This window comes from Pyrus communis, chromosome 1, assembly GCF_963583255.1.
Source record: "Pyrus communis chromosome 1, drPyrComm1.1, whole genome shotgun sequence".
Classification (NCBI taxonomy): Eukaryota; Viridiplantae; Streptophyta; class Magnoliopsida; order Rosales; family Rosaceae; genus Pyrus; species Pyrus communis.
In genome coordinates, this window is record NC_084803.1 from 43,391,720 (window position 1) to 43,406,586 (window position 14,867).

At 36.3% G+C, this 14,867-nt stretch overlaps 2 protein-coding genes across 2 annotated transcripts; one reads left to right on the top strand and one right to left on the bottom strand.

The window, feature by feature from the left end:
* Positions 1 to 864: 864 nt before the first annotated feature.
* Positions 865 to 6,525, top strand: LOC137714097 (small GTPase LIP1-like). Its single transcript, XM_068453388.1, has 7 exons — positions 865 to 1,370; positions 2,142 to 2,233; positions 2,327 to 2,468; positions 2,867 to 3,171; positions 5,496 to 5,549; positions 5,629 to 5,759; positions 6,110 to 6,525. The coding sequence occupies exons 1-7, from the start codon at positions 1,274 to 1,276 to the stop codon at positions 6,303 to 6,305; spliced, it is 1,017 nt and encodes a 338-aa protein (XP_068309489.1). The 5' UTR covers positions 865 to 1,273; the 3' UTR covers positions 6,306 to 6,525.
* A 153-nt stretch (positions 6,526 to 6,678) lies between these two features.
* On the bottom strand, positions 6,679 to 14,519 carry LOC137714106 (uncharacterized). Its single transcript, XM_068453398.1, has 10 exons — positions 14,097 to 14,519; positions 13,888 to 13,962; positions 13,683 to 13,807; positions 13,409 to 13,569; positions 12,672 to 12,741; positions 11,558 to 11,612; positions 8,833 to 8,916; positions 8,114 to 8,152; positions 7,298 to 7,344; positions 6,679 to 7,079 (listed from the first exon to the last, which is right to left on the bottom strand). Exons 1-10 carry the CDS (start codon positions 14,232 to 14,234, stop codon positions 6,974 to 6,976), a joined length of 900 nt encoding a protein of 299 aa, XP_068309499.1. The 5' UTR covers positions 14,235 to 14,519; the 3' UTR covers positions 6,679 to 6,973.
* Between the last annotated feature and the right edge of the window lie 348 nt (positions 14,520 to 14,867).

The window sequence follows — 14,867 nt, forward strand, 5'->3', positions numbered from 1 at the left end:
CAGTTTGAATGTGCTTATTCCGCTATATCCAATTTGTCTTGGGCTGAATGTCTAACTTTGTAGAGTTTGTTCTTAAGTTGGGTCTAAACAAAATTTTCCCCTGTTCATACTTATTAGTCTCAATCACTCTTCTTTATTTATGATTATTGGGTTATATAAATCAACATAAATAACGACATAATTAAACATACGTTTGTAAGAGAAAAAAATAGTGTATGTTCTTTTTATAGGCCAACTAATTATTTTAGCCACTACTTAGAGCATCAACAATGGAAAGATGCAAATTTAAGTTATAAACACCGTATTTGAATCTTACTTTACATATCTGAAAGTTGTAAATAAAATTTATTCTTTAATAGAAAAGATGCAAATTTGAAATATTATTTATTTGACTCTAGTTCACTAGCAAAACCACGTCCTAAGATTTAGATATACATCTTATTTACATTTTTTAGCAAAGATAAATAATTTACATTTAGTAATTGAAGAGCTTTGTATCTAAGAAAAAAAAAAAAGGTATAAAATGCCCATTTGAAGGCAATTCATATTTTTAATAGAAATGCTTTTAGTACTACAATCTATAGCGATTCAGCTCAAGAAAAATTTTAAATTCAAAACTCATAAATGATGATTCGTAACCCTTTTTTAATTTTTTTTATTTGGTGCTAGCTCATAATCAGTTTATTCCCCATTCGATTAATGTTAATATATCTTTTGTATGAAAACAAATTCTAACCGAAGCTGAAGTTGAAAATACTAAATTGCAACTGAAATAAGATCTCACGAGATGGCGGTGTTTTGGTGCAAAATCTTCAAACGTACTATATTGGTACTAAATTGCCCCACCTTGTTTTGATTAAATTGTTTTTTGAATCAATCCAGAGAGAGAGACACGATACAAGCAAAAGCAAAGAAACGGATGATTACGTTCAATTACTAACCTCTCAGTCACCTCACGTTTTTCAGAAATTCAGATCTTGTTGTATCCATTCAGTGCTTGAACTCTACGCCAAATCCAGTTGCTACTTTGATTTCATAGAGACTTGGATCTGTGGGTGAAACTTGAAACTAGGTTTTGGCTTGGGGACATGTTCAGAGATGGGCTTGGTGGGTTGGTGGTGATGCAAGAAAGATGGAATTTAGATTTAAAGTAGAGATTTGGAGAAAATGTTGGATTTTGTGAGTGTTTGATTTTGATGGGACTTGAGATTTCATTCTGAGGTTAGGTGAGGTGACTATATTTGTTCGAAAGGGCTTCGAGTCGGAGGACAACATGTTCTGGAGGGACCGTCAGAGGGACAACAAAGACCAAAACGGTGGCGGCGGTCCGCCTTGTGGCCAGGTTCGAGTGCTCGTTGTTGGCGACTCTGGTATTTCTTTCTTTTTCTAACTTTTGATTTTCTTTTAATTTCTTTGTGCGTCGGTTTTCCCAATTCTGATTGATTACTTTCTTCTTGATCCTGCTCTATGTAATTTGATGAAGAATATGGATAGTGAGAATAAAGTTTCATTACAACTTTCGTACCAAATTGTTGTAGATATGAGTTTGGGGACAGGACAGTTCTGACCACAGTGGTTGCTGCTCTCTGAACTAGTTCGATGAAAGAATAATTGGATTAACAAGTACAACTGTGCTAAGTTAGCCGAAGCAATTGAACTCGGAGGCTTAAGTGACCCCCGAGAGTCGCTCGACATGGAATTTTTGGAACTTGATTAATAGATATCTACACATTTCATTTGTGGATTGAGAAAGTTCCTATTACGTCTTTGGACCTTGAACCAGCTTGGAATGTTTTGATGCTTACTCAATCATGGAGTGGTTCTGTATGCGTTAGTTTCAAGTAGTTTTATCAAGCTCAAATTTTTATGTGCTTTATTGTTAAATTTATATCATCTTAGCTTACTAGAAGAGTAATTGCTTAAATGTTTATGATAATGCATTGCTCAAATTAGTATCTGGTAGGCAGAATTGGAGCCCTATAAACCTGTAAGTTAACACCCACTAATGTGTGTAAAAAAACAATTTTATAATGCATCAAGGAGGATTTTCTTTATCCAATCTCTGCTTGGTTGTACATTACATCTCATAATATCAGTTATAAATATCAAACTTTGTCTTTATATTGGTGGCATATTGGCAGGTGTTGGAAAAACTTCTCTTGTTCATCTGATTGTCAAGGGTTCTTCCATCACACGTCCTCCTCAGACAGTAGGGTGTACAGTAGGTGTAAGGGTGAGAATTTACCGTTAAGTTGATTCTGATGGGATATTGAGAACTATTGCTGAACTTGAAGTCTAAATAATTGTTTACCATTTTTCTGTCCAGCATACTACGTACGGAAACTTGGGTAGCTCGTCAAGCAGCATTAAAGGTGACTCCGAGAGAGATTTCTTTATTGAACTCTGGGATGTGTCTGGACATGATAGATACAAAGAATGCCGGTCTCTTTTTTATTCCCAAATTAATGGCAAGTTTGAGACCTCTCTCCCTCTGTAAACATTTTGGTCTCCTGGCAAATACTATGCATGTTAATATAAGTAAAAGAAAAGGCCGTGAAGTAAAAAAAGTCTAAGGGACAATTTAATTGAGTTTTTATCTTTAATTTAGAAACCATCAGCCTTTCTTGGGCTTGTAATTGCATAAATTTAACCATTTTGCATCTCTTGTTGCATCCATGTTCTATATGCATAATGATGAAACAAGCATGAGAGGTGTTGACAAAGTTTTAGTGGTAAGTCATGGTGGTATACAGTTACGATCAATATGATCGTCCACAATTTATTTCCTATCAAAAGCAAAGGAACCAGCATGTTGCAGCCAGATTTAGATTTTTCAGCTCATGATACACTTGACATTCATATGCAGGTGTAATCTTTGTTCATGATCTCTCCCAGAGAAGGACAAAAACTGGCTTACAGAAGTGGGCAGCTGAGATTGCTGCAACTGGGACATTTTCAGCTCCTCTAGGATCTGGAGGTCCTGGTGGCCTTCCTGTCCCGTATATTGTTATAGGTAACAAAGCTGATATTGCTGCAAAAGAGGGTACAAGGGGGAGCAGTGGAAATCTTGTTGACGTAGCTCGGCAGTGGGTTGAGAAACAAGGTTTGCTTCCATCCAGTGAGGAACTTCCATTGACTGAGAGTTTTCCTGGTGCTGGAGGCCTTATTGCGGTAAGCAGCAGGTTTTTTGTTCTTGTTTTCCTTCCTACCTTTTTTTTCCTTGTTTATTGATTGACGCTGTACACATTATAATAATGAAAATGAAATTAGTATATGGTAACTTAGCATTCAATGTATATGGTTGTGGTCATATGAGACATGTTTGTAGGCAACTGACCTTGTTTTGCTGTCTCATTAGGTACATGGCATTAGATTTTTAGTATGAGGTTTTGCTTTAATAATCCAAATGACGTAGAAAGTGAAAACTTTACGTGTATTTCAAAAAGCTGTTGTATCCTAAGTAGACAGAACTTTAATTAAGTTCTTTGGTACAAAATTAAAATAAAAGAGAAGAGATTCCAACTCATTCCTGATTCTACACACATAAGCGGGAAATCACAAGAACTCCGATTCCTTTCACTATTAACGTTAAAATCTTGAAGTAGCCATTTAAATTTCTTTTTATAGCACCATGTGTATGCGAATCACTGAAAATCAATGCTTTAAAAAGCGAAGGCATAGGCGAGACGTTTCTTGGATAGCCCCGCCTAGGTGAAAGCCTTGAGGTGTGAGGCGAAGCCTCATGGGACCTAAATTTTTTGATATATATATATTGTATTATAATTATATGTATATAATATAATACTTTTTAAAACAAATTAATCAACAATCAAACAAACAATCAAACCGACCAGTAACAAAATTGTAAACAGAATACTAAAAATCTTACTTGAATTTTGAAACAAATTGTGGTGGTGTGGATAATTTTGAATCAAATTGAGGTATGAGATTGGGGTAAATTGAAATATGGGATTGGGGAGAATTTAGGGTTTGAGGAGTTGGCGAATTGAGGATTGGGGAATTGGGTGAATTATCAATGGGAAAATCGGGTATTAGGATGGAGAACAAGAGGGGGGACTTGCCGGGGGGTTTAAAAAAAAAGGTGACTTGCCCACAATGACGTCATTTTGGGCCAAGTCACTTAAAAAAAAAAAAAAGACTTGGCCAAAACGACGTTGGATTGGGCCAAGTCATTTAGAAAAAAAACTCTATTTTCTTCTTTGCAGTCGTCTTCTTCCTGAAGATGCCCTCGCAGCACAACACAGAACCAGCCCAGCCTTCGACTTAGAGGGTCGCAGGAAATTTTGAAGCAAGGATCACTGCTGCAAATACATGTGAAAGACATTTAACCACTCTTAAATAGTAAACGTGATCATGTAACATAGGGATAATCTTAATATAACACATAGAATACATGTATGAATTGCATTTATCGCTACAAAAAAGTGTAAGGTACTTATGTCTGAAATCTTAAGGGCTGTGATATTCACACACCCCTTTTTACTTCCTACACACTCTTTTAATTTGTAGCTGTTGGATTGAGTGAATTAAAGAAGATCAAATGACATAAATTAACAAGGGGTGTGTGAGAAGTACAAGGGGTTGCGTGGATAGCACACCCCAAGTCTTATTGTGCTTGGGATGGCCTTATTTTTTTACTCTTTAAGGCTTCTGCCTGCTACTTAGTTTGTTTTTTTTTCTTTTATTCGTGTATATATATGGGGAAAATGTTATCTTTTAGGCTGGCTGCTTATGTTTATAGATTGTGAATATGGGTCATTGCTCAAGTTGATACTTTCCTGCATACGTGGTCCAAATTCACCATATAAGAGAGAACACCGTAGGTTCAGCCATGACATTTGGTAGATGTCTATGATCACTAAGAATTCATTTTCTGCACGTGTAAGAATTCATTTTTGGTTGGTAGTTGTTGTATCCATGACATTTGGTAGATGTTATTAGATCACCTTTTTTTTCTTTTTTTAATAAGAGAAGAGGAGATAACTATGGAAATGGGTAGGTACTTGTACTTGAATAGGTTTTTCCACAACTGTAACGCTTTGTTTAGATGCTTGGGTTGCAAGGTCAGAATAGGATTCTTATTCTTTTCTGTCCTATTTACATGTCATTTACTTGGGAATGAGGTTGCTTATGTTATTCTAAATTGGTTCCAAAATCCCGCAGAAAATGTTTTCATTTATAAACGCATCTATAAATTGGTCTTAAGTTTGGTGCTCTGGGGTTAGAGAGAAGGTCAATTCTTGGATGTAATAGGCCAAACTTATTATTTTGACTAGATTGTGGATCTGTTCTCATGAATCAACGAAGTCATTGTTTTCTGTCCACAAAAGAAAAGGTTTAATTCTTGATGGGGAATATGATTGTCACGTTGAGGAATCGTTGGTAATGTAGAATTACAAATGGTTGTTAATCCATTTATTACAGCTGTAGTTATTCTACATTCTAATATATGTTGGTCTATTAAACATCGACAGGCTGCCAAAGAAGCAAGATATGACAAGGAAGCTGTGATGAAATTTTTCCGTACGGTCTGTATTCATGCCCTTGCTGTTAGCTTTTTCCTTTTGCCTTACGAAAGATATCCAACTTTTGTCTCGGTTGTTTCAGTTGATCAGAAGAAGATATTTTTCCGATGATTTACCTGCACAGAATCCATGGTCTAGTTCACCAGTACAAAGACCTGCACAGACTCTAGATGAAAATTGGAGTGATGAGGATCATTCCTACAGGAATGCCAGGTAGGTTCAGCCAGTTACATTGTTCTCCCCAACTTGCTTCATTTATCATCATCGTTAAATAATTTATGGCGGGTATGCTGGATCACAAGTGAGATGGTTTTCATGTTATAAAATGTAAACAGCAATTGATTGCGTTTTGGTGTTCAGATGCGTAAGTGTTGTGGGTCCTAATCTATAACTGTTTAGAATACTAATCTATAACAATGGGCATGCCAGTTATATGCCAACACAAGTCATGATGTTTTGAATACTAATCTGTAATGGTTTGTTCACCATCATCTCTCCTCACAATAGACTTTTTTTACTGTCTGGACGAGTGATGTTTCTTACCAAGTGTTCTCTGTTGGCAGCTTGCGTGCTGACCCTTACAAGTACAACATGCTCCCTCCTCTTCCAGCGCAACGCAATCTGACGCCACCTCCCACGCTTTATCCTCAGCAACCAGTTTTGGTTTCTGAAAACTACAGCCTTCCTAGGTTTTCCCATACTAGTTACTCAGAAATCAGCAGTGCAGCCAGATCAAAGCGCCCCGATATTAATGTGTAATTGTCATTGCCTCTGGTTAATGTGATTATTGTTTGCATGAATGAACTCTTGTGCATGTGGCCAAAGTTCGTCCCATTTGTTTCAGTTGTAACTCCTCCATTGATTCTTTTACTCTATAGGTTTTCATTGGAAGCGGCTTTTGTTTATGGTTTAGTATATATTAATTGATTCATCGACCTGAGAAGTACAGGCAATTCTTTTCATCAAGTTCTCTTTCTTTGCAAATTCTTGTCAATTATTTAGAGTTGGAGACATTTTTGTCATCTTTTCTTTTCGAAATTCTCTTTAACTGGCTGGTAAGATACAATGAAACATATCACATATATTTTGCACACATCACTCACACGTCACCCAATTCTACAAATTAAAGCATAAAACATACCTTTTGTTTTCTTTAACTTGAACTTATTATTATTTCATTGATATGAGAGAACTCAATTTTTTGTTCGAGTCTTTATATTACATGGTACTAATTGAAAACATACGGAAGCCCTCCCCTTCCACTGGCACAACCTACATAAATCTTCTATGGCCAGGTACACTCTTGATTTGTACCACAATTTGATGTATGACACCGGCACATCATCCTATAATTGTGGACAGCATAAGCATCACGTAACATCTTTCGTAGATACTTGAGAGCTTGAACTGAAACAAAACCTGATCAACTACTTCGATTCAGTTTCAGACAACTTCCTCCTAAGATCCTTCAGAGCGTCAACAACTTCCGAATCAAGATTGTGTTTTAATAACCTCCCTTGAAAAGATGTAGACCTGTTTTAAGGTAAATGAGAAATCATTTATCATTGGAATCAAACTGACATTTTCTCTTTGCTGACCAGCAAACAGTAGGACATTCCGTAAAAAAAAAAAAAAAAAAAAAAAAAAAAAAAAAAAAGGGAAAAAAGCCAAGAACATGACACTCAGTATCTTCCTCGAATCCTCAGAAAAGTTTCATTAACATGCCAAGTTTCATATGAAATACAACTAACCTATGTTCTTCAAGCATCCTTTCAAACTCCTTCTGTGATGCTTTAATCTATACAAAAGAAATGAATTTGCATCAACACAAACAGTGGTACATCAATAGGGAGATTCATTCGTCATATTATAGGCACTCTAGCCCTACGCATTCTCTCATCCCCTTTAACATAGTTCATACAACATTAAGATATAAAAATATTTTGTGTATCTCATTTATTTTTCAAGGAAAATTTGCACAAACACCACCTAGAGTATTAGGGGTGTGCGCAAATACTACCCAAACTAAAAAATCTTGCCCGTTTACCAACCCAAATTCTAGTGTAGATGCACCACCTCTATCAATTTCTGCTAAAAATTCCATCAAAAACTCATCGTGTACTGGGCATTTGAGCACTGTTTCAAGTATGTTCTCCCCACTCTCAGACCCCTAGACAACTTGGAGTAAAAATTTTGTTATTCAAGCATACGGAAGACATGTCCCAATAGCTTTAGTCAACTGAATTCCTACCCTAAGTCATCTAAAGGGGTGTTTAAGTGGAAAAAAACCCTTAAAAAATGGCTCACATGTGTTGCAGTCTTGCAGATGATATATTTTGACTATACACATGAATTGTAGTTGAACAACCAAACACATAAAACAATGAGACAGTACAAATGCATAACATGATAATAGGGATTACAAATCTAAAGAAACTCATAAATCATTCCACTCTGACAATTACACACTAAGGCGTGTTCTGAATAAATCTAACAGTTACTAACATGTGGATATTAGGACAATAGTTTAGAAGACTATTGGACATCATTGGATTAAAAATAATCACCTCTGAAATCAATGCCTTGCAACTCCAAATGAAAGCCCCCTAAAAGATAATAAAAGATAAGGCTGTATAAATGATCACATAGATTCTTATTCACGACTAGTTCTTATGAGTGACAAAGAAACATAGGAGAAAGATCAGATAATACACTTCGAGGCATGAAATAATAATTCATTTCTTTTTTTTTTTAAGATAAAAATAAAAAGAATGAGGTTGCAAGAGTGCTGTACTTAATCATGGAACAATATTACTATTATAAGAAAGGGAGTTTTAACGAAAAGCCCATGGTACTGTTTACTTTAACGAAAAACCACATTTTTACACTAAAAAGTCAATCATGGTACTATTCACTTTACCCTTTATTTTGTCCTTATCATTAAAACTCAAAGTTTTCAAGCCCTTCTCATTAGTTTTCCTTATAAGAAAACATGCAAATAATGGAATTATGAAGGGGTATACTTAAAAAAGATTAGTAAATCACAACTTAGACCCAGCCAGAAACTCAAGATTCTGACTGCAAATGGTATGCTGCACAAGCAGAAAAACTTGTGGCAGCTAGAACGGGACTTACAGGGAAATACAAATATATTATATGCTTATATTTTCTGCACTAAAATCCGACCTCCTTGATTACTATAATAGTTTAACAAGGATAAAAGTCCAAATTTACTAAACAGGTCAACAAACAAATCTCATTTATGCAGGGTTATGAGAACACATACTGCTCCATGTGCTGCATGCTGCTGAATATGATCAGAGGTCACAACCCAAACTTTAGGGCACCCATCCTCCCTTAAGGCTGCAACCTGTTGCGTACAGAAACATCACAAGTTACAGATCAGAAAAAGAGTAAAGAAAAGAAAAGAAACTACAGATAAACAAATTCTGGAGTGCAATTCAAAACGGTATTTTTAACCCATTCCAGGCCTAAAGCAGTGCACAAATGCAGTGGTGTACTAGAAGTGATATTCAGGAGATCAAATTATTTCAATATTTTGTACTGCATATATGATGTAACTCTTTGTTTACAGATTACCAAGTTATATTTAAGAAATATGAGACCCTTAGATTAGAAGAGAAATTGGGGTCACAACAACCGAGTATTTCCCTACTTCACCCATAAGGTCGTGTTCCTGTCACTGATGCTATACATGGTAATAACCCTTTTATATATAAGAAAAACCTTCTCCTTAAAACTGATGCCCTTATATTTCTCCATCAAGCCCTTCAACAAATATTATATTTTTGTGCTAGTCTTACTATAACAAAAATGTTCATGATGACCCTAGTCATGATAAAAATAATAGAGCCAACATAAAGAATCACAAAAATGCACAAAATTTTATGTGACTTGGGAAAATCCTGCCTACGTCCAAGAAGAGTATCTGACTTCACTGTAAGAGAGAGTGAAACAGCTATGAGTAATCTACTCAAGAGTTAATCCCTGACTCAAACTTTGTACCAAATTCCGCACTCTTCGTACACCTTTCTCAAATTCCTAAGAAGAACCCAGTCCCCCATTCGTGACTCTAGATTCTTAGTTGCGGATGACTAGAATGATTTCCAAAGCTCCTTTAATAGTCTCCCAAGTGAAGATCTAGACACTCTCCTCTTAATGCCATTGACTTGAGAATTATACTGCCAACTACATTAGAAAAAAACCTCTTGCTTTCCTAGATAAATACTTTGCATATGATAGTTGTCCTCCATTAAGGAGGGATTTAATCAAATATAGGGCATTCTGGTTATTCCTGGTTGTTGAGAAGAAACTTTAGAAAGGGGGAAGAAAATCATTATACTTCATATTCAAATGAAAGGAGCACAAAAATTTACATAAAATTGCACTTGTAACAACTCCAGAAATTAGACCTGAATTTCGTAATCAACTCCACAGACTGTTAACCAACCATCTAAGCTTGCAGCCAGCATCTATAACATACCCCATAACAGTTGGTTTAGGTCCCAGGAGCAGATTCTTGCATACCATTTTGAAAAAGAACTTTAGAAAGGGAGATGAAGAACATCGAGTTGCATACTGAAATGAAATGATTAAACACAATTTACATAAAACCCTAGGACATAAGTTCCTATGGTAACCAACTCTACAGACTAGACCTAATTTTAAGCTATTATAAGCCAATAATCAATCATTAAGCTAAATTTCTAATAACTGCTCATAGCGATGTTGAAAACAATCGTCGCAATATAAAATATTTCACACATTTTGTTTTCTTTAGCACTCTCATGTATTAATCAAACAAAAGAAAATGATGGAATCGTTGAGCAGTCTTTCTTTTCCATTCTACTTTTGTTTTTGCCACCAAGCTTTGTGTAATAGATGTGTTTAATATACTAAGGCCCGATTTCCCTAAACACCAAAACCTAGCCACATTTCCCTTAACAGTGACTTCTTGCTTCTAAAACAACAAAATTACTCTCGTTTGGGGAGCCAGAGACAGCACCCTTGACCTGGGTTCCTTTTTTTCTTTGTAATTAAAGCGTGAGGCGTGGGCGAGGCGTCCAAGGGATGGCCTGGCCTAGGCGTGAGGCGTGAGGCGTGAGGTGAAGCCTCACAAGACCTAAATTTTTTAATATATACACTAAGCATACACATATATTATATTTAAAAAACGAAGATTATTAGTCAATAATCACCCTGAGCACACACATATATATACATATATTATATTATATATATATATATATATATAATAGAGGATAAAAAGCACAACGAGCACACATATAACAATGCATGTAGACAGCACACACATCCATTATATAAAAACATAAAAATCAGAAGAAAAAAACAGGCTAACAGACGATAGTGCAAGGAAGAGGTATGAGGCAGTTAAAACCCTACCTAAAATTTGGGTTTGGGAGTTTAAAAAAAAATATATATATATAATATAACATAATATAAAAAAAGCAGCCAAACAGAAGCCTGGACGCCCTGAGGCGCGCCTCTGCCACCTAGGTGGCTCCAGCGACGCCTTCCACCCACTCCCTCAAAACAGAGGCAGCAACCCTCACGCCCAGCCTCAAAGGGCGCCTAGGCGCACCATGAGGCAAGCCTTTTAAAACATTAATTTCTGACCTTTGACCCTTCACTTTAAATCTTTCACCGCAATCCTTACTGCCATAAAAAACTTTCAAAAAAATACCTAGCTAGTCAAGTAACTCTAATATATAGTTATATACCAAGCTGAAAGATCCTTATTAGCTTAGATATTCGAGCCTACAACATCTCTCTGTCCTGCATCACATATTTTACCTCTTAATAAAAGATGGGTGCCCTAGTTCAAATGAAAAATAAGCAAGCATAGGATTTTGTGTTACCCACAAAATAGGAACCGCAAACTCAAATCAGTTAAGCAAACAAACATTTTTCTTTTACTTTCAAAGTGAGAAAAATTCAAAAGTTGGTTTCAGCTTCAAGTTATTCCTCACCTCTTTCTCAATCCACGCATCAGCACAGGTTTCACCTGAGTATACTACATCAACACTGCAACATTATGAATTCTTAGGATCACAATTCCTTATATGAATTTATATAGTGCCAAGGGGACTTAAACAAATATATAAACTAACAGCTGAGTGTAACATTTCTGTTTAAGTTAAACAACGATGTTTCAAGAAGTTAAACTTCCCATTTAGTATGACCTTGACCAATTGTAGAACAATATAGTAACTAATACGCCTATTCACCCACCAAATAATAAATATAAGAGGGAAACGTCTCTGGAGAATCAGAAAACAGAAAGCTATTTCACCTATCAGCAAAAGTTCACCAAAAAAAAAGGTTAGCTATTTCACCTATCAGCAGAAGTTCACCAAAAAAAAGGTTAATCTCTTAAGGTGTCTAGTGAGGCAGCATAAAAGAATGTTTGTGAATTTGGTTTGTGAATGTGTTCCTGAATCTCCTGTTATCTGATTCAAAATGTCCTTAGACGGGGCCCATAAAATGAAAACTGTTAAAGAGGCACAAGAGTTATTTGGAAAAAAAAATATTATTTTCGATCTTCGATATAATCTGACCTTGTTTGTAAGAACAATGCCACCAAAAATGATTTGTTGGATACAAAGAAAACAAAAAGGAAATTCTTCCCTTAAGAAAACCATTTCAAGTAGTGATTCTTTGAACTCGCATTGAAAACTCAGCTGCAAAACCATGTTAAAACTCTTAATTGTATTTATCCTAAATGTCACGCATCAGGTTTAGTCAAGATTTGAGATGTTCAAGATGTGACCGATGTCACTAGATTGCGTGCATTGCATATGCTTGACGCCAGAGCATTCAAGTCATTTGAGGTCTAGATGTTGAAGATTAAAGCCCGTCCACACCAGGCTTATCAACGAAATTTTAAAGTTATAACACAAGTATACTGAACGTGGGCAAAATGAGGAACATGCACACGAAAAGGGAAGTAAGATAAGGTGCAGTTTTACTCTGCCATCTTTACCCCAAAAAACCAAAAGACAAAAAGACAGTTGAACTAAAAAGAAAAGCTTTTCATTAGGTAGTAAATCACAATATGTCAATATCCGAGTTCATAAACTGTACCCATTAAAATCTTCCTTGTGTGTGGGGAGTCCAGACATCATGGCATCGAATACAGCTACCACTTTCACCTCTGTACATGTTCCAGAAATAAATAGGTGAGTTATGGAAATTCAGATATACAAAAGACAAAGGACTTCAGGAAAGCCATTTCATTGAAATAATTTAACATGGCACACATAACATGAGCCCTGCAGAACGTTATCATACAATATTTCTTACAAATATGATACTACAGCAAAACTTGATATTACAGCTAAACCCTGAATATAGAACCTAAAGTACACAACCATACCTCTCAATGAAGCTAAGTTAGAAAAACCACAACTCAAAATCTAAACTCATATCACGGTTGCTAATACGTCCATCATTAAAAAAGAGAGAGATTTCCCTAAGCTCAGCTGAAACTGATGCCCAAAGAGATGCTAGTATCTAACTTGGTCCCAGATTTCATCTTCTCGGTCCTGAAAACTCTTCTACAAACCTCCACCCAGATGTTCCGAAAATCTGCCAGTACCGAGCAACCCAACAAAGCCTTAGCTTTTTTCTCACTCAATTACAAAACGTACTCACAAACACCATGTAGTGACTAAAGACAAAACAACACACAGCTCGGCCTTTGTGTTCTTGTTTCCACCCTTATTTCTTAAAGAAAACATTTGACAGCAGTCTATGAAAAATGGCTCAAGCTTCCTAAATCCAGAGAATGTTTATTGAATAGGTAGAAAGAAAGTGCAAACCTCTTAGCATGCTGAAAGTAACAAGTTCATCGATTAACTTTTGGCGAGCAACATCAAGTCTCCCATTTATAAAATGCTTCTTGAGCTTGGCCCAGTAACCGCAGACGTTATATCCATCAACAAGCAAGACGGGCACAGCAATGTCCCAACCCTGGTTAGTACTGTGAAAAGGAAAAACAAAATATAGGTGAGCTTTGGAAGAAGTTTAAAGGGGGAGAGGAGGGATGAATGAGAGAAGAAAGCAGAGAGTGGGTGGTCGTGGTAGTAGTAGTACTAATAGAGGGTGGTGGTTGGATCGCGGTAGAGGTCAGGGTCTTGGGGAAGCTGTTCCTTGGGGACCTTCTTTCGGCGGTATCTAGTAGAGTGCTTAGGTGTGCTAGACTTTCTGTTTTGGTAATCCTACAGTTCAAGTACAAGTAGTTTATTTACATTTACCAAATGAATGATGAATGAGAATGGAGAAGTAGTAGTAGGCAAACCTTCCATAACTTTAAAAGCTGTAAATTCTGCCTCACATTTGATGTAATCCTCGGAGGAGTTGGCGCCTCCGACCCCTATTAATCATTATTCAATATTCAATTTCAAACTAATAAATCAGTCTTATTATTCGCCAGGCCAGATTGATTACACAACATTTTTTGAAAATTTGACAAAGAAACAAGTAAACATGCAGAGAGAGAGAGAATACCAAAGGAGGAGGAGGCGATGATTGTTGAGACTTGTTCTTGCCCTTGGCCATTACAACAAACTGAAACTGGGCACAAGAACAGCCATAGCAACCTCGTGGCAACTGAAACACTAAGGACGACCATGGCGCCGATTTCATTTCATGGACTCTCAATCTCCCGGCTCCTCCTCCAAATTCCAGTCTCGTCTTCTTCTTCTTCACTACTCTCTCTCTCTCTCTCTCTCTCTCTCTCTCTCTCTCTCTCTCGCTTCCTTCCTTTACTGCCCAGACGCAGACAGACTCCCCACCTTCATCCGAACCTCCCACGACATCCAGCCCCCTTAGCCGCCACCAATCTTTATCCACTTGGCATCTTCCTTTTCTTTTCTTTTTCTCTTTTCTATTTTTGTTTTTCCCTTCCTCCGCCCATAATTTGTTGAATCTTTTTCACCGATTAGCTTGCTCGAAAGTTATCAGTTTGTTCTGTTTTCACGGATAAACCGGTGAAAATGTTTGAATATTAAAAACATTTGAAATACTTTTTTTAAGATATAATTTTTGAAATTTAGTTCAAAAAATATTTTCTATTATAAACTTTGTATTCAAGTGTGATTATATAAATTCTATATTAGATTTGATAATAATTATATTTCCCTATTATAACTTGTATTTCTTTGAGGAGAATGATTCTTCCCTCCTTTATTACTATAAATAAAGGCTCTGCTTAGGGAAATAACACATCATCTACACAACTCTGCCTAGGGGAATAACACATCATCTACACAACCCTAC

Bases quoted from the DNA above. Each gene is read 5' to 3' on its own strand.
- LOC137714106 (XM_068453398.1), bottom strand. From the start codon at position 14,234: ATGAAATCGGCGCCATGGTCGTCCTTAGTGTTTCAGTTGCCACGAGGT. The intron at 13,808-13,887 runs GTTTGCCTACTA...CTTGAACTGTAG, and splicing joins AGCTTTTAAAGTTATGGAAG to GATTACCAAAACAGAAAGTC. The intron at 7,080-7,297 runs GTTAGTTGTATT...ACCTTAAAACAG, and splicing joins AGGATGCTTGAAGAACATAG to GTCTACATCTTTTCAAGGGA.
- LOC137714097 (XM_068453388.1), top strand. From the start codon at position 1,274: ATGTTCTGGAGGGACCGTCAGAGGGACAACAAAGACCAAAACGGTGGC. The intron at 2,469-2,866 runs GCAAGTTTGAGA...ATTCATATGCAG, and splicing joins TTTTTATTCCCAAATTAATG to GTGTAATCTTTGTTCATGAT. The intron at 5,760-6,109 runs GTAGGTTCAGCC...CTCTGTTGGCAG, and splicing joins CATTCCTACAGGAATGCCAG to CTTGCGTGCTGACCCTTACA.